The sequence below is a fragment of the Xenopus laevis genome, chromosome 5S (genome assembly GCF_017654675.1).
Source record: "Xenopus laevis strain J_2021 chromosome 5S, Xenopus_laevis_v10.1, whole genome shotgun sequence".
Taxonomy (NCBI): Eukaryota; Metazoa; Chordata; class Amphibia; order Anura; family Pipidae; genus Xenopus; species Xenopus laevis.
In genome coordinates this window covers 81,722,803-81,742,423 of record NC_054380.1, presented here as the reverse complement: position 1 = coordinate 81,742,423, position 19,621 = coordinate 81,722,803, and the positions used below count along the sequence as shown (strand labels likewise).

Below are 19,621 nucleotides of genomic sequence, written 5' to 3'. Positions count from 1 at the left end.
GAATGAATAGAAAGATGAGTAATCAAAAGTAGCAATATTTATAACTTTGTAGTCTTACAAAGCATTTGTTCTTCAGCTGGGGTCCGTGACCACCATTGGAAAGCTGGAAAGTGTTAGAAGAGAAAGATAAATAATTGAAAACTATAAAAAAAAAAAAGTTGACCCTAGTGTGTGAGTGTTATAAAATGTTCTAAAAACCTTAGATTATAAACTACATTGGGCAGTGGCTGGTGTGAATGATGTATAATGTTTGTAAAGCACAGTGTTGTATAAAGAGTAATCATACTCCTTAACATTATTGAATTGGGAGGAGAGTCTGGTTGGAGGGGTGGAAGACTTAAATTGTGAGGGTAGACTGTCCAGGTTGGGGTTGTTTTCTCTGGGAAAAATAAAGAGGCTTGAGAGGGGACATGATTACACTTTACAAGTACATTAGAGGACATTATAGACAAATAGCAGGGGACCTTTTTACCCATAAAGAGAATCACCGCACCAGAGGCCACCCCTTCAGACTAGAAGAAAAGAACTTTCATTTGAAGCAACGTAGGTGGTTATTCACAGTGAGGTTGTGGAATGCACTGCTGGGTGATGTTGTGATGGCTGATTATGTTAATGCCTTTTAAAGATTGGCTTGTATGATTTCTTGGACAAGCATAATATCTAAGGCTATTGTGATACTAAAATCTATAGTTGGTGTATGAGTATCTATCTATCTATCTATCTATCTATCTATCTATCTATCTATCTATCTATCTATCTAATCTATCTAATCTATCTATCTATCTTATGTGATAGTAAATGCAGATAGCATTTACTGGTAAGTTATTTAAATACAAGGTAAAAGAATTTAGGAAGAAGGGTCTCCATAAGGTAGAATGTTTACTCACCACATGGGGGAAGTAGCCCTGCCCTGATCCCTCAGCATTGGGAGCAGACAACCGTAAATTAATTTGGAACAGGCACTCAAAGGCAATCTTCCATCAAATAGTTGAAGTGAAGTAAAGATTTATTGTGTTCTCTGCCTTACGCATTTAATGTTACAAACACTTAATCATAGGCCTATAAGTAGCATGCAAATTCAATTTTATGATCGTAAAAAAGGCATAATTTCTGTCAGTATCTCTTTAACAATGTTTTTTTTTGTTTTTTTTTTTAGATTTATATTGTCTGTACAATGCTGTTCTCCAGGGATAGAAAATATAGGCATAACACAAGATTAACAGGGGACAGGAAGGGTGACCTGTATCCTTCCAGTTTGCAATTCTACCAGCATCCACCAACAGAGAATATATCTCTGATTGAGTTTGAGACTTTTGCAATCGAGAGACTTAAACGTAAGTTTAATTTTGTGACTTTATCTAATTTACAATTAACTGCAATATATTTCAGTATTATATATTCACACCAATTTGTTAAATAAAAAAAAATACTTTAGTCAATGTATAGTAAAGAATAATATATGTATATTTTCTATTTTAAATCCCAATAAAAGGGCTCATCTACTAACACAGGGACAAAAGGCCCAGTGAAAGGGCTCAAAATTGAGTGCAAATTTGCATTCATGGTATTCCTCAATGATGCAAGGATTCTGGGAAGATACTAACAGTATGGGACCTGTTATCCAGAATGCTCAAGATTTGGGGATTTCTTGATAATGGATCTTTCCATAATTTGGATCTTCATACCTTATGTATGAATCATGAAAATCATGTAAACATTAAATAAACACAAAAAGCTGTTTTTGCTTCTAATAAGAATTAATTATAGCTTAATTTGGAACAAGTACAAGGTACTGTTTTATTGTTACAGAGAAAAAGGAAATAGTTTTTAAAAATTTTGATTATTTGAATTTAATAGTCAATGGGAGAGACATCCTTTCCATAATTTGGAGCTTTCTGGATAACGGATTCCATACCTGTACTACGTGTACAATTGTAGCTATTGTGTTGCACTTTTCACTTATTTAGTAAATGGACCTTAGCTGTTGAAATATTTAGCGTTAAAAGATCTGCCATGATTCTGAAATGCATTACCAACTAGCTGTTACATATATCTAAATATTATTCAGTATTAGTCTATTTATCTGTTAAACTGAACTTTTTCCACACTTAGTTCTTAAGGCTGTAGAGAATCTAGGTGTGAGTTATGTTAAGAACTCAGAAGAATACAGTAAAAAGCTGGAACTAGAATTGAGAAAACTAAAGTTTCCATACCGAGTAAGTAAGAATTTAGACTTTTTTTTCTTAACATTTTTATCAAATTTTTATTTAAACTATACTCAGTTTTTCAACATTGGTTCAATGTTAAAGGAATTGTCAGTGCAAAAATAAAAACCGGGTAAATTGATAGGCTGTGCAAAATAAAAAATGTTTTTAATATAGTTAGCCAAATATGTATTGTATAAAGACTGTATTGACTGGATGTCTAACATAACAGAACATAGCCCAACTTCCTGCTTTTCAGCTCTCTTGGTTTCCACTTACTGGTTACCAGGCAGTAACCAATCAGAGACTTGAAGGGGGCCACATGGGTCATATCTGTTGCTTTTGAATCTGAGCTGAATGCTGAGTTTAGCAATTAATCAAGCAAATTGTAATAGTTCAGCATCTGGACTACTGAGCTGCCAGAATAAACAATACAGAGAAATATTAAAACTAAAACTTCAATATTCTAAAAAAATGACATACTTACTTAAAAAAACTAAACTGAGAAAAAGTGGAAAGTGAACAACTTCTTTAAAGGAATACTGTCATGGGTACATGTTTTTTTTAAAATGCATCAGTTAATAATGCTGCTCCAGCAGAATTCTGCATTGAAATCCATTTCTCAAAAGAGCAAACAGTTTATTTTATTTTTTTTTTAAATTTAATTTTGAAATCTGACATGGGGCTAGATATATTGTTCGTTTCTTAGCTGTCCCACTCATGTGAATTGTGCACCGATAAAATCCCATTTTACTGCAAGTTGGAGTGATATCACCCCACCCCAAGCAGCCCTACAACTTAACAATGGAAAGGTAACCAGACAAACAACTCCTTAAAGGTGGCCATAGACGTAACAATTACGATCTTTCTTGGAAAAGATCTTTCCAAGAAAGATCGTTTGTTTCAATACACACGTGTAGAGCTGAATCGTCAGATATACAGGTAGATATACAGGAAGAAACAATAGAATTCTACCTGTATCTGACGATTCTGCACTAACAATGGCCGATGTTTGGGTCCCTTCAAAGGCACCCGATCAAAATGTTCCATCCAGCCCGATCAACGAGCTGACCGATATCGGTCGGTTCTTTTTCCACCATACACGCACCGAATATCGGACGAAAATTTGTTTCGTACGATATTATCTGTGTGTCTATGGCCACCTTAACACAAGATAACTGCTCCCTGGTAGATCTAAGAAACTACACTCAATAGTAAAAATCCAGCTCCCACTGCAACACATTTAGTTACATTAAGTAGGAGAAACAGCCTGCCAGAACAGTTCCATCCTAAAGTGCTGGCTCTTTCTAAAAGCACATGACCGGGCAAAATGACCTGAGATGCCTACACACAAATGTTATAAATTAAAAAAAAAATACACTAGCTAGTTTAGGAATGACGTTTTAAATCATAGAGTGAATTATTTGCAGTATAATTTAGAAATAAACACTACACCATAAAAAGTGACACTTGTTAACTAAGCTTGCACATTTCATGTTAATGTCAGAACAAGTGTTTCTGTGTTTTATTTATTTATTTTTAAGCATGATCCTCCAAATTTTATGAAAAATTACAGTGAAAACATGGAAATGCTATGTTCACTTCTCTTTGTTTTGTGACCGTATATGTTTCAGCCTTTACACGAGGAAATAAGTGATGACGTCTATGATCTACGAAGAAAAGACCACATTTCACACTTTATCCTACGTCTTGCATACTGTCAGTCGTAAGTAGACATTTTTAAGGGGACTTTTTTTTCCTTTTGCTTAAACAACCAACAAAAAAAACAATGTAGTCATGATGGTTCTCAGCAGTTTAAGCAACACATTTCTCCTAAATATAGCAGAAGGCAGTTACAAGGTCCCCTCTTGGTTTACATAGTAAGGTCTCCACACCACGGCCCTTAGACTTTATTGAATTTGGCTCCAACTCCCTGTAACTCATAGGTCATTTTAATCAGGGGAAGTGCAATCACAGCTGCTGCCAGAGGTCTGTTGTTGGGAAGTTGTTGCCCATCACATAAGGATCACATTGTTGGTGTAAAACATAAGAGAGTGAAATCTGATCCTATTGGACTATTTTTTAATTTAATTTAGACTTTTAGAGGTTTTCTGATTTTTTTTTCACTAGTAATTATTAAAAAAAAAAAACATTTTTAGAGATATTCGTATTCTTTTTGGATTGTTCAGCACTTTTTTTCATTCGTACTTTTTATATTCTCATCACTTATGAGGCCTGCTTACAATTCTGAATAGGCCTTTGTGGGCTGCTTATTTCCATTTTGTGCTAAAACGGTTTAAAATGTTTCTGGGATTAAACATTGTATTTTGGTTACATGTTATCTTGACTATAATGTAACGTAGTAACATTTCAAATGAGTGAGCCCTAGTTATTTACTTTTAAGTTGTGGGTTACTTTTAAATAGTTGAATTTGAATTTCCTACACAAATTCTAAATATTTCATCTTTACATTTGTGTTAATTTTACTGTGGGTGTTTTTTTTTTATTTTTATTTTTTTCCAGAGAGGATTTAAGGCGCTGGTTTATACAACAAGAAATGGACCTGTTTAAATTTCGGTTTGGTTTGCTGACTAAAGAGAGTGTCCAGGAATTTCTGAAACTCAATGATCTGCAGTATGTTGCTGTAAGTACACCATAAAATATATTTGCACTGGACATAATCTAGTCTAGATAATCTAGATCCTGAATATTTCAATGGATAATTTTCTGGAGCAAACCGATTGAAAAATGCATTGTTACACAAAAAGCTACGATTTATAAAGATTATACACAGTTCAGTTTTACTAAAAAGTCATAACATAAATAATATATTCTCATTGCAGGTCCACCTTTGGATATCTTAACCCTTTGCCTGCCAAGCACGTACACCGTACGTTCTGGCAGGCAAGGGCTTTAACTGCCAAGCACGTACATTGTACGTGCTTGCAGTTTTACATGCTGTACTCTGCATCAGCGGCTTTAGCCGCCTCTGCAGAGGTTTAGCAGCATTGACAGCCCCCTGGGCAACGAGGCTGGGGGGCTGTCATGTCGGTCCTGCGACTGGATTGTCGCAGGGCCGACCTAAAAGAGGCAGACACAGCAAATCGCGTGTCTGCCTTGCTGCTCTGCTTCCTCCTGCTCACCTCGTGTTCCAGCGACGCCCACACACTTCCTGCTTGCTGTAACTCTGCAGATCTCTCTTCTCCAGCTCTTAGATCAGCCAAAAACGGTAAGTGCCCTTTATTTTACACACTTGCATACACCTACCTACATTATACACACATATTTTAGTAGTAAAAAAAAAAAAAAAAAAAAAACGTTTTTTTTAATTTTTCATTTTCCACTTATATGCACTTATATGCATTTATATACACTTATATGGACTTATATACACACTTATACACACTTATACACTGTCACACAATTCTTGGAAGTGTACACACATGTATACACATTTTATTTTTTTTACTTTTTCATTTCACCAATTTGTGTTTTTTTTACCCATAAAAACTGTTTATTTCAGCAGCATGACTATTGGATAATCGATTTCGGCCACTAATTACGCTGTCGGTGCAGTTATTTTGTTATTTCATTGATTTGCACAATTTTTGTGGTTGTATTGCAATTTTATCCCTGGATTATTGTTCCTTATGTATCTTTAGTATAGTTTTGCTGTTTGGTGCTTTGGTATATTATTTTACTTAGATTGATCCGTCAGAATATATGCTTTCCAAAAATATATGGTTTTCTGGGGTCTTTTTACAGTTTGGGGGTCTTACGGCACATAACGCACAGTTGGGGCTCTCTTTTCAGCAGCTTAGTTGGCCAGTGTGAAAATTCATATGCACATTTTTCATTTGGGGCCGTACACACCATATACTTTGGTAAATCTATGCATATTGGGCATCAAACTATTCAGTAGACCTCTGATGTCCATATTTGGGGTGATTTTTCTTTGTACGTAAAACATTGTGTGAGATAAATGTGGCATACTTCAACATTTTTAGGCGATTTTCAGAAATGTAAAAATCTCTATGTTTATAAAAGTTTTGCAGTTTGGTACTTTGCTGTAGAAAGACGTCTTTATCTTGGTTGTTTTCGTCAGAATGTGTACTTTCCAAAAACATATGGTTTTGGGGGGTCTTTGCTGTAAGGAGGGTCTTGAGGCACATAATATGAAGTCAATGGTCTATGTTTACAGAAGGCGAATCGGCAGCAGAGAAAACTCATATTCACTATTTACATTTGGGGTCCGCACATGCCAGCTGCCTTGGTATATCAATGCATATTGGGCATAAAACTGTTCAGTAGACCCTTGGCATCAGTATTTATGGTGTTTTACAATTGTATGTAAGAAGTTGGGTGAGATAAATGCGGCCAATTGCAATATTTTTAGGCGATTTTCAGAAATGTAAAAACCGTTGCTTTTATCGCCAAATTTAGGAAAGGCTTGCGACTTGGTACTTTGGAGTACAAAGACATGCATACCCAATTTGGATTCGCGGGAATGTGTAATTTCCAAAAATATATGGTTTTCTGGGGCGAACATACTTTTTTCTACCTTTGCCCCCCCCAAAACTATGTAAATGTGTTGCTTTTGCAGTACCTGAAATGACAGACCATATGGGGGTCTTCCTTTTGGGGCCCTATATGCCACGTGCTTGGGTACACCTATACATATTGGGCATCAAACTGTTCAGAGGACCCTAGGCTTTCATATTTGGGGTGATATCTCTTGATACCTAAAAGTATGTGGGTTATACGATGCTGCAGGGTAGAAATTTTGAGGTGATTTTTGGAAATATCATCAAAATCACCAAATTTAGGAATGGTTTGCGGCTTTGTACTTTGGAGTACAAACACATGCATACCCAATTTAGATTCGTGGGAATGTGTACTTTCCGAAAATATATGGTTTTCTGGGATGAACCCACTTTTTTCTACTTTTGACCCCCCCAAAACGATGTATATGTGTTGATTTTGCAGTACCTGAAATGACAGACCATATGGGGGTCTTCCTTTTGGGGCCCCTGTATGCCACGTGCTTGGGTACACCTATACATATTGGGCATCAAACTGTTCAGAGGACCCTAGGCTTTCATATTTGGGGTGATTTTGCTTGATACCTAAAAGTATGTGGGTAATACGATGCTGCAGGGTAGAAATTTTGAGGTGATTTTTGGGAATGTCACCAAAATCACCAAATTTAGGAAAGGCTTGCGACTTGGTACTTTGGAGTACAAAGACATGCATACCCAATTTGGATTCGCGGGAATGTGTAATTTCCAAAAATATATGGTTTTCTGGGGCGAACATACTTTTTTCTACCTTTGCCCCCCCCAAAACTATGTAAATGTGTTGATTTTGCAGTACCTGAAATGACAGACCATATGGGGGTCTTCCTTTTGGGGCCCTATATGCCACGTGCTTGGGTACACCTATACATATTGGGCATCAAACTGTTCAGAGGACCCTAGGCTTTCATATTTGGGGTGATATCTCTTGATACCTAAAAGTATGTGGGTTATACGATGCTGCAGGGTAGAAATTTTGAGGTGATTTTTGGAAATGTCGCCAAAATCATCAAATTTAGGAATGGTTTGCGGCTTGGTACTTTGGAGTACAAAGACATCCATACCCAATTTAGATTCGTGGGAATGTGTACTTTCCGAAAATATATGGTTTTCTGGGTTGAAATTACTTTTTTCTGCCTTTGCCCCCCCCAAAACGATGTAAATGTGTTGATTTGCAGTACCTAAAATGAAAGACCATATGGGGTTCTTCCTTTTCGGGCCTCTATATGCCACATGCTTGGGTACACCTATACATATTGTGCATCAAACTGTTCAGAGGACCCTAGGCTTTCATATTTGGGGTGATTTCTCTTGATACCTAAAAGTATGTGGGTAATACGATGCTGCAGGGTAGAAATTTTGAGGTGATTTTTGGGAATGTCACCAAAATCACCAAATTTAGGAATGGTTTTCGGCTTCGTACTTTGTAGTACAAAGACATGCATACCCAATTTAGATTCGTGGGAATGTGTACTTTCCGAAAATATATGGTTTTCTGGAGTGAACTTAATTTTTCCTACATTTGCCCCCTCAAAACGATGTAAATGTGTTGATTTTGCAGTATCTGAATTGACAGACCATATGGGGGTCTTCCTTTTGGGGCCCCTATATGCCACGTGCTTGGGTACACCTATACATATTGGGCATCAAACTGTTCAGAGGACCCTAGGCTTTCATATTTGGGGTGATTTGTCTTGATACCTAAAAGTATGTGGGTAATACGATGCTACAGGGTGGAAATTTTGAGGTGATTTTTGGAAATGTCACCAAAATCACCACATTTAGGAATGGTTTGTGGCTTGGTACTTTGGAGTAGAAAGACATGCATACCCAAATTGGATTCAGGGGAATGTGTACTTTACGAAAATATATGGTTTTCTGGGGTGAACGTACTTTTTTCTACCTTTGTCCCCCCCCCCCAAACAATGTAAATGTGTTGATTTTGCAGTATCTGAAATGACAGACCAAATGGGGGTCTTCCTTTTGGGGCCCCTGTCTGCCACGTGCTTGGGTACACCTATACATATTGGGCATCAAACTGTTCAGAGGACCCTAGGCTTTCATATTTGGGGTGATATCTCTTGATACCTAAAAGTATGTGGGTAATACGATGCTGCAGGGTAGAAATTTTGAGGTGATTTTTGGAAGTATCACCAAAATCACCAAATTTAGGAATGATTTGCGGCTTGGTACTTTGGAGTACAAACACATGCATACCCAATTTAGATTCATGGGAATGTGTACTTTCCGAAAATATATGGTTATCTGGGGTGAACCCACTTTTTCCTACTTTTGACCCCCCCAAAACGATGTAAATGTGTTGATTTTGCAGTACCTGAAATGACAGACCATATGGGGGCCTTCCTTTTGGGGCCCCTGTATGCCACGTGCTTGGGTACACCTATACATATTGGGCATCAAACTGTTCAGAGGACCCTAGGCTTTCATATTTGGGGTGATATCTCTTGATACCTAAAAGTATGTGGGTAATACGATGCTGCAGGGTAGAAATTTTGAGGTGATTTTTGGAAATATCACCAAAATCACCAAATTTAGGAATGGTTTGCAGCTTTGTACTTTGGCGTAGAAAGACATGCATACCCAATTTAGATTCGTGGGAATGTGTACTTTCCAAAAATATATGGTTTTCTGGGGTGAACTTGCTTTTTTCTACTTTTGACCCCCCCAAAACGATGTAAATGTGTTGATTTTGCTGTACCTGAAATGACAGACCATATGGGGGTCTTCCTTTTGGGGCCCCTGTATGCCACATGCTTGGGTACACCTATACATATTGGGCATCAAACTGTTCAGAGGACCCTAGGCTTTCATATTTGGGGTGATTTTGCTTGATACCTAAAAGTATGTGGGTAATACGATGCTGCAGGGTAGAAATTTTGAGGTGATTTTTGGAAGTATCACCAAAATCACCAAATTTAGGAATGATTTGCGGCTTGGTACTTTGGAGTACAAACACATGCATACCCAATTTAGATTCATGGGAATGTGTACTTTCCGAAAATATATGGTTTTCTGGGGTGAACCCACTTTTTTCTACTTTTGACCCCCCCAAAACGATGTAAATGTGTTGATTTTGCAGTACCTGAAATGACAGACCATATGGGGGCCTTCCTTTTGGGGCCCCTGTATGCCACGTGCTTGGGTACACCTATACATATTGGGCATCAAACTGTTCAGAGGACCCTAGGCTTTCATATTTGGGGTGATTTCTCTTGATACCTAAAAGTATGTGGGTAATACGATGCTGCAGGGTAGAAATTTTGAGGTGATTTTTGGAAGTATCACCAAAATCACCAAATTTAGGAATGGTTTGCGGCTTGGTACTTTGTAGTACAAAGACATGCATACCCAATTTAGATTCGTGTGAATGTGTACTTTCTGAAAATATATGGTTTTCTGGGGTGAACTTACTTTTTTCTACTTTTGACCCCCCCAAAACGATGTAAATGTGTTGATTTTGCTGTACCTGAAATGACAGACCATATGGGGGTCTTCCTTTTGGAGCCCCTGTATGCCACGTGCTTGGGTACACCTATACATATTGGGCATCAAACTGTTCAGAGGACCCTAGGCTTTCATATTTGGGGTGATATCTCTTGATACCTAAAAGTATGTGGGTAATACGATGCTGCAGGGTAGAAATTTTGAGGTGATTTTTGGAAATATCATCAAAATCACCAAATTTAGGAATGGTTTGCGGCTTTGTACTTTGGAGTACAAACACATGCATACCCAATTTAGATTCGTGGGAATGTGTACTTTCCGAAAATATATGGTTTTCTGGGATGAACCCACTTTTTTCTACTTTTGACCCCCCCAAAACGATGTATATGTGTTGATTTTGCAGTACCTGAAATGACAGACCATATGGGGGTCTTCCTTTTGGGGCCCCTGTATGCCACGTGCTTGGGTACACCTATACATATTGGGCATCAAACTGTTCAGAGGACCCTAGGCTTTCATATTTGGGGTGATTTTGCTTGATACCTAAAAGTATGTGGGTAATACAATGCTGCAGGGTAGAAATTTTGAGGTGATTTTTGGAAATATCATCAAAATCACCAAATTTAGGAATGGTTTGCGGCTTTGTACTTTGGAGTACAAACACATGCATACCCAATTTAGATTCGTGGGAATGTGTACTTTCCGAAAATATATGGTTTTCTGGGATGAACCCACTTTTTTCTACTTTTGACCCCCCCAAAACGATGTATATGTGTTGATTTTGCAGTACCTGAAATGACAGACCATATGGGGGTCTTCCTTTTGGGGCCCCTGTATGCCACGTGCTTGGGTACACCTATACATATTGGGCATCAAACTGTTCAGAGGACCCTAGGCTTTCATATTTGGGGTGATTTCTCTTGATACCTAAAAGTATGTGGGTAATACGATGCTGCAGGGTAGAAATTTTGAGGTGATTTTTGGAAATGTTGCCAAAATCACCAAATTTAGGAATCGTTTGCGGCTTGGTACTTTGTAGTACAAAGACATGCATACCCAATTTAGATTCGTGGGAATGTGTACTTTCCGAAAATATATGGTTTTCTGGGATGAACTTATTTTTTTTTACTTTTACCCCACCCCAAAACGATGCAAATGTGTTGATTTTGCAGTATCTGGAATTACAGAACTGATAGCTCAAATGAGGTGTCTACAGTTTAGGGCCCCTATATGTCACGTGCTTGGGTACACCTATACATATTGGGCATCAAACTGTTCAGTGGACCCCAGGCTTTCATATTTGGGGTGTTTTACATTGATACCTAATGATGTGTGGGAGATACGATTCTGTAGATTGGAAGCTTTGAGGTAATTTTTCAAAAAATTCACCAATTTCTATAAAACATTATAACTTTAGGAAACAATTGCAACTTGGTAGTTTGGAGTACAACGATATGTTTACCCATTTTTGATTCACCAGAATCTGTTCTTTCTAATAATGGGTAGTTTTCTAGGGTAAACCTACTGTTAGTGGAATGTTTGGCCTTGAAATCAGAAGTATGCCGTTTGGGGAGCGGTGCTTTGGACATTTGCTAGTGTACTGCTTTTAGATTTTGATCTATACAAGTGAGAAATCTCCATAAAACTATATATATTTGGTATTGCCGCGTTCAGGAGACATAGACCTTTCCAAATCAGCTGTTTTCTCATACATAAAGTAAATAATGTTTCTGATATATGTGATTGTTCTTTGTGAAACATGATTTTTTTCATTTTATTGGACACTTAGAAGCCTATATTTTTTTACAGAAGTAGAATTACACCAAAATTCTTGCATATTTTGAAAGTTCAGGTTGTCCTGAAAAAAACAATATATTGTTTTCCTGGGTAAACTAAAAGACCGCCCCAGGAAGGGGCCTAAAATTGAAAGAGTGCAAAATATCTAAAAACTGCTTGGCAGTAGATGTTCGCATCTAGGACAAAACGGCTGGCAGGGAAAGGGTTAAACTATGACAAATTATAGCAGATGTGATTCTGTTGGAATTGCACATTTTCTGTACATTTCTAAAAAATAATCTAAAGATACAGGGCTGATTAAATTCTGATGCTAGTTGCACTAGTTTCTGTGCTGCCATGTAGTAATTACCCATATTAACTACTAATCAGCTTTATACTGTGACATTTATATTCATGTGCCTTTTATAGCAGCCACTTTTTAGCTTTCAGGCACATGACTGGTAAATGCTAATTGGTTGCTATGACTTGGTAGACATACTGCAAACTTCTGTTACATTACCTCGTTTGCACCCCCTATGCTGCTGGGTGGCACTAGAGAAATAACTGGTGATTAGTGAGCTTTTTAAATATCTTCGAGGCAAAGGAGGTGCATTTATATCTTTATAACACATTTCTTCCAAGGTGATTGCAATAGAACTCTGCTCCATGCTTTTTCTCTGTTCCTCACACATGTGCACAAACTATTATTTATGTGCAGTAACTGTCAGCCAATTAGTAGTTGGCTGTGGGACAGTCTGACTGTCTGCTATACCTAACTGGACAGCAAGCATTTGATTATATTACTACATATTCTATTATGTATTTTTCTTTATCAATGTATAATCTTTATAATTTGGCAACCCAAGACCTACAGGTTTGTTTTTATTTACATATACTTTGTTGCTGAAGTGTAATCTAATGTCACAATCTAATAAGAGCTGGTTTCGGAATCAAGTAAATAACTTTGGCTAATCAGTAGGGGGAGATAGAGTTCCACTGTCGTATTTTGGTTGACTGAGGAAATGTTCAGTAAGCCAAACATATTCTAATAAATACATCTTAAATAATTCAATTACTGTAATATAAGGTGGTCAGCACATGATATCACCACAACTGACCTTCTTTTCTCCAAACAGAATCCTGTGTTCTTAAATAGATTGTTGTTTCATATATATTTTTATAACGGCTTCTGTAGTTCTGGAGTAATTCTTTTGCTCTGGCGTTCAGTAGTTACTACAAATATGCCAGTCATATATTTAATTTCCTTTTTATTTTGCCATGAATGATGGCATTTTTTGTCATATTCCAAACTGTAAGAAATACCCTATAAATAGTTTTACTTCTCTTTTAAATGTGTATTTTTTTTTAATCCATTCCTCTCAAAGTGTTCTTTGAAATAGCTTTATTTGCATACTTTTGTCCAATAATATATTAAATCACCTTGAATCTAATTTCAATACTTGCATCTCAAATACTTGACTGATTAACTAGTTTTTGCCAGGTGCACTTTCAATCTAAACTGACAAACACCTGTTTGGTTTATTGACCAATACAGACAGTGCTTGAAAATAAAGATTCTAGGCGCTTCAGGTATACCAACAGTGAATGTCAGTACATCGTTATAAGCAGATTAATATATGGTTCATTTATTTATTTTTTTCGAAATCTTTTCAGTAGGTAGCATTTACTGGTCACATAAGTGAACTCCCTCCTGCCCTTTACCTCGCACATAATACAGAAATGCAAGGTACGAAGAGCAGCTGAGCATTTTTGATTTGGCACTCCATGCAGAGAACTCCTATGGGCTAGGGGTTTGTTAAAGGACCCTATGTCTCTAGCTAAATTGATTGCTTTTAAATGCAGTTTTTTTCAATCTATGCACGGTTTTAATTGCCCAAGGTTGGTGACCGGGTATTTAATTTTTTCCACCCTTAAAGGAATTCAGTATAAAAAAAAAAACTGTGTAAATAGTCTATGCAAAAGAAATCTTTTTTTCAATATAGTTGGCGAAAAATGTATAAATGCTGGAGTGACTGGATGTGTAACAGAACAGAACATTACTTCCTGCTTTGCAACTCTCTTGGTAGTAACCAATCAGTAACCAATCTATTTACCTGTTTTTTTTTATGTTTACACTGAACTGTCCTTTTAAGTTGGCCATAGAAGTGCAGATATATACATTCGATGTCGGACGAACGATTGTGTGGTGCAATCTCCCGACCTGCCACTAAACATTCAGATCAAATAAAGTATTAAAAGAACAGATCAGACGATATTCTGCCCCTGACAGCAATCGTTCAAAATTTATGTCCAACAAAAGCTGGTGACAATCTCCCATTGATATCGTCCGATCTGCAATACATCCAGAGATATTACCGGTAGCCAACAAAAATTTTCTAACCTGTCCAATCGACTGAACGACCATTGTACGAAACGGGACACTCCACACACTTTCCGAAAATCATACGAAACAGAGATACGTATGGTAAAATCTTTGCATCTATGGCCAGTGTAAGAGATTGCCAGACATATTAATAGCTAAAGAGGGAATCCTATGAAGGGAGCTAGTGGCTCTCAGTGCTTTATAATTTAGAATGCCAGCCAATGCTTGTCTGGCAGATGGACACACAGCAACTGCGTACACCAGAGAGGGAAATGCAGCTCATTTGTCCCTGTGTAAGAGCAAAGCTGTGGCTGGTTACCCACTACTTTGTTTCTGTATATGTAACAATTTGTTTTAACCGATATTTACACCAGGCACTTTATTATAACTCCCTGCATGATGAGAGTACTTTTTAAATATGTTACTCCTCTTCAAAATTGTATATATTTGTTTATACATTTCTCAGCATCATCCAGAAATCCAGAATCTAGTATATTAAAGGGGATCTATCGCGAAAATAAAAATGTAATATAAGCTTTATTCCCCTGAAATAAGACACTTTCTAAACATCAGTTAAGCATTCTGTACCGTTTATGAATTAATCATAATTAATTAATTCATGATCACTTCATTCAGAGGTCTGGGACAGATTTGATTGACAGGTCTAATATGTCTCTTAGGGGGGCTTAACTAAAGTAACCAACTCCAGTACAAACAAAAGCCCTGGCAAGCACCCTGCATGCAGCAAAACAGAAATGGTTACTTTGAAAGAGTGAGCTCTAATACATCTAGGCAAACTGTGCAACCCCCCTCCCAAGAATGTATTAGACCTAATAGTCAAACAAAAATTGATTCCACCTATTGCAGAAAGAGAAAAAAAAAAGAAACAGATTACTGAACATGGGACAGGGAAGACTAACTTGGTTATTTCTAGGGATGTACCAAATCTGCTATTTTAAAATAAAGCCTAATCCTGAATCCTTCAGAAAAGATTTGGCCAAATACCGAACCAAATCCTAATTTGCATATGAAAAGTAGGGAAACGATGGATGAAAATAATTTTTTTTATACTTGTTTTTGTGACCAAAAGTCACATGATTTTTAGGATTCTGATTTGGTTCAGCCAGGCTAATCCTGCTGAGAAAAACACCCAAACTGAATCCTGTATATGGTGCATCCCTAGTTATTTAAAAAACAGTACAGAATGTTTGATTATATTTAGAAAATGTCTTATTTCCATGAGATGGTTTATATTAAAATGTAATTTTTGCGATAGATCCCCTTTAAGTGTAATGGTTGCTCAATGACCGACTTTTGTAAAACTTGTGGAGCATGCTCGGTTGGGACTGAAGCTGCACCTATCACTCAACTACTAATGTGAAAAATGGTAACCGAGCATCTTCAAATGACGACTTACTAGAATGATTGAGAATAAGGAATATTTATCTTATGGAGATAATGCAGGCAACACATTTTCTATGATTTTAGTACATTTTCATTATTGCATTTAATATTCAATGAAAAAACAGAAGTTTTGTTTGTGTTGTTCAAACTAATGTTTTGTGGTAGATTTTAGTAGTCTGCTGGAGCGTTTACTACTGCAAACATTTTCAGTCCCTAACTGCCTACAAGATTTTAAAACTGCAGCATTATTAAACCAATGTAAATATTCTTTGGAAATAAAATCACATTTCATTCTTCCTTATAGTCCAGCAATAAAACACCTTGTATTCCAGCTGCCAGTAAATGTTGTTTAATCAGTAGTACTTTGATATCAGTAGTGAGGATCCAGCCACACTACTTTACCCGAGAAAGCAAATGGCACCCTTTGATCATAATTGTTGCCAACATGCTAAGTACTGCACTGTCCAGTTTCCAGAGTGCCATCTTTTCTTTCCTAATACATTTGTGTATGTTTTGTGTGCTTGCTATATATAAATCAGATTTTATATTTCAAGAAAAGTTACCTCAAAGCCAACTTGTTTTATTTGCAGATCAGTGAGGATGAAAAGAACATGCACAAAGAGGATTTAATGAATTCAAGTTTTGGTTTAAGTTTGACTAAAATGGAAGATACAGAATTTTACAAGGTATGGCATAACCGTTCATCGAGAAGCAGGGTGTAAATTTTATTACCATTTTTCAGTATTCCTTAATATGAAATCCTCACACTTAGGGGACTATTTGTTAAGATTAAAAATTCAACCTAACTCCCAACCACAGATGGCTTAATTTACTAAAAATTGGAGTTGAAAATTGTCTCCACGGGAAAAAAGAATCGTGCCGCAATTTGAATTTTGCAACTTTTTTGAATTGTCACCCGAAAAACCTGAATTTTTCCGATTATCTAAAGAAATACAGTGTCAGTCTGAAACCCTCAAACATCATGAAAGCAAAACCATCTTCCAATTGTAAAAGGGACCATCTACCATTGACTTTTACATGATTGCAACAGGTTTAGCTTTTGATTATATAATAATTCTCAAAGTCCATGTTTTTACCTCTAAAATTTGGTATTATTTTTTACCTTCACCAGAAAAATGTGATGCTTCATAAATAGGCTCCCACATCTGTTCTTTTGTTGCTGAGATCAGTACCCAGACAGCATTTTTAGCTGCATACTTGAAAGAGGCAGAATAGGAAGGCTAATAATTTAAAAACCATGCAAAATACATAATGAGACTATTATACTTCAAATTTAAGAGCCTAAAAATGTTACACAATTGGCTTCACTGTAAGTCATCTGATGATTGCTTATGTGAGCTTCTAATAATGTGTGAGTCTGCAATCCTTCTTCACACCCAGGGCACAGTGATAATTGAGTCTGTTGTGTGGTGTAGTTAGCTTATGTAGAATGCTACTTCTATTGCCTGGTGATATAAAATTACATTTGTGCAGAACCAGAGCCTCAAGTAGGGGCATGAATTTTAATGGGATCCTCTACTCCAGAAGTAATTTTTGTATAATTGTGAAAAAAAATGTTCCTTATACATTACACATAATTACGAGTTCTCAACTGTTTTAAAGTTATTTGTAAATGTTTTTTTCAATTGAAAGAATCAATATCTGACTGGTTACATTTTCTGCTTTCCTGGTTCCTGAAACAAAGGAGAGACCTAAGGGAGACTGCATTCTTTTAAGAGTTAGACCCAGAGAACAGAAGGCAAACACTTCTTTCAACTGCAGTTACATACAGCGGTGCTTTAAAGTTTGTTAAAGGACCAGTAACACTAAATTTTTTTTCCCCAAAATTCGTTAGTATAGAACGAAAAATAAACACCAAGGCAAATAAAACTTTTAAATTGCAAAGCCTTTATTAAGAGATAACTTACCAAAACTCCACTTCCTGTCCTCTTCTAAAATGGCGAAAGGGCGACCATCCATGCAGCGGCGTTCAACTTCTCCTCCCTGGCTATTCTAGTGACAGTATGTGAAGAGGAGGCAGTGGTCCGCTCTGCAGCGCTTCCCCTATTCCCAGCAGTCAGACTTTGACTCCAGCCTTTCCTCCTCCGACGAGGAAGAAGAAGAGGAGGAGGACAGCCTCTGCCTCTCCAGCGGCAACCAGTCACTTGCTCACACGGGGGGTTGTAGGATGGGTCGGTAAAAGAGGTCGGGAGCTGGGGTGTACAATGTACTTCTCGAATCACATGGGACAAACTCCTCGCCTGCTGGAGCTCGATACAAGTGTGACCAACCTCATTCCCTCCAGTCTGCGCTAACTTGCGTCCGACCCGGCGACCCCACTTGTTCCCCGTCGATGTGGCCATCTGAGTGTGCCTGGGGCTGGCAGTCCCAGCTGCTGCAGAAGAAGCCGGCGATTTTAGACTCCGGTTGCTGCAGAATCTATGGATGAGGTGGGAGCGCTGAACCACTTGCTACCCGTCGATGCGCTACAGCAGATCTGATGCAGCAGATCTGATCTCCCCGACTGAATCCCCCTCAGCTCCTGTCCGTCCTCCTGGGGTCGCCGGGTCGGGGTCGGACGCAAGTTAGCGCAGACTGGAGGGAATGAGGTCGGTCACACTTGTATCGAGCTCCAGCAGGCGAGGAGTTTGTCCCATGTGATTCGAGAAGTACATTGTACACCCCCAGCTCCCGACCTCTTGTACCGACCCATCCTACAACCCCCCGTGTGAGCGAGTGACTGGTTGCCGCTGGAGAGGCAGAGGCTGCCCTCCTCCTCTTCTTCCTCGTCGGAGGAGGAAAGGCTGGAGTCAAAGTCTGACTGCTGGGAATAGGGGAAGCGCTGCAGAGCGGACCACTGCCTCCTCTTCACATACTGTCACTAGAATAGCCAGGGAGGAGAAGTTGAACGCCGCTGCATGGATGGTCGCCCTTTCGCCGTTTTAGAAGAGGACAGGAAGTGGATTTTTGGTAAGTTATCTCTTAATAAAGGCTTTGCAATTTAAAAGTTTTATTTGCCTTGGTGTTTATTTTTCGTTCTATACTAACGAATTTTGGGGGGAAAAAATTGTGTTACTGGTCCTTTAACCCCTTAAAATTTTCTATACTTTTTAAGAATTTGGCAAAACTGACAGATCTTTGTATGGCCTTGGTACTTGTGGGGAGAGGCCAGTCTTGAATTGCTGTGACTTTAGAAGGATCCGTCTCAAATCCCTCACAAGAGATAATGTAACCCAGGAAGGGAATCTTAGGCACCTTTCGCCTGGGTGAAAAGTGACTTCCCAATCTCTGGAGAAGATTAAAATGTCGCCCAAGTACACTACTATGGATTGCCCCAAACAATCTCTGAAGATGTTGTTCACAAATTCTTGAAAGACGGCTGGAGTGTGGCAGACAGCAGGTGAATGAGATTAGCAGGTAAACTCTTTCTTCGGCAAAAAGGACTCCAATGACAGATCCGATTGGCAGCCCAGTCAATAGAGTGGTTATGCAGACAAAGCCAGGGTAAACCCAACACCACAGGAGCTGATGGACAGTTTATTATGAGAAAAGATAATTTCGCTTGGTGTAAGGATCCGACAGTCAATGGAAGTTCACCTGTTGTTTTAGAGATTATCTCCAAAGTTTAACACTCTGTCATCAATCGCCAGGACCCTCAGTGGGCTGGGTAAGGGGAATCTGTATAAACTTGGCAAAAGTAACGTCCATGAAATTTCCTGCAGCCCTGGAATCAGGTAGCCAAATCTGTAATGGCAAAAGAAATTGATGAGCATTCTTTCTGGCGTAGACTCAATGTCACCCAGGTAAAATTCCCC

The 19,621-nt window shown here is 38.0% G+C and overlaps 1 protein-coding gene across 1 annotated transcript in view; it reads left to right on the top strand.

Annotated features, from left to right (window-relative positions):
• prim2.S (DNA primase subunit 2 S homeolog) overlaps positions 1 to 19,621 on the top strand; it is a 53,227-nt gene that overhangs the window by 1,606 nt on the left and 32,000 nt on the right. The window contains exons 2-6 of the mRNA XM_018265526.2: positions 1,157 to 1,334; positions 2,113 to 2,216; positions 3,839 to 3,930; positions 4,728 to 4,848; positions 16,397 to 16,492. Of these exons, the coding sequence (XP_018121015.1) occupies positions 1,175 to 1,334; positions 2,113 to 2,216; positions 3,839 to 3,930; positions 4,728 to 4,848; positions 16,397 to 16,492 (573 nt within the window). The 5' untranslated portion in view covers positions 1,157 to 1,174. The remainder of the gene's footprint in view (positions 1 to 1,156; positions 1,335 to 2,112; positions 2,217 to 3,838; positions 3,931 to 4,727; positions 4,849 to 16,396; positions 16,493 to 19,621) is intronic.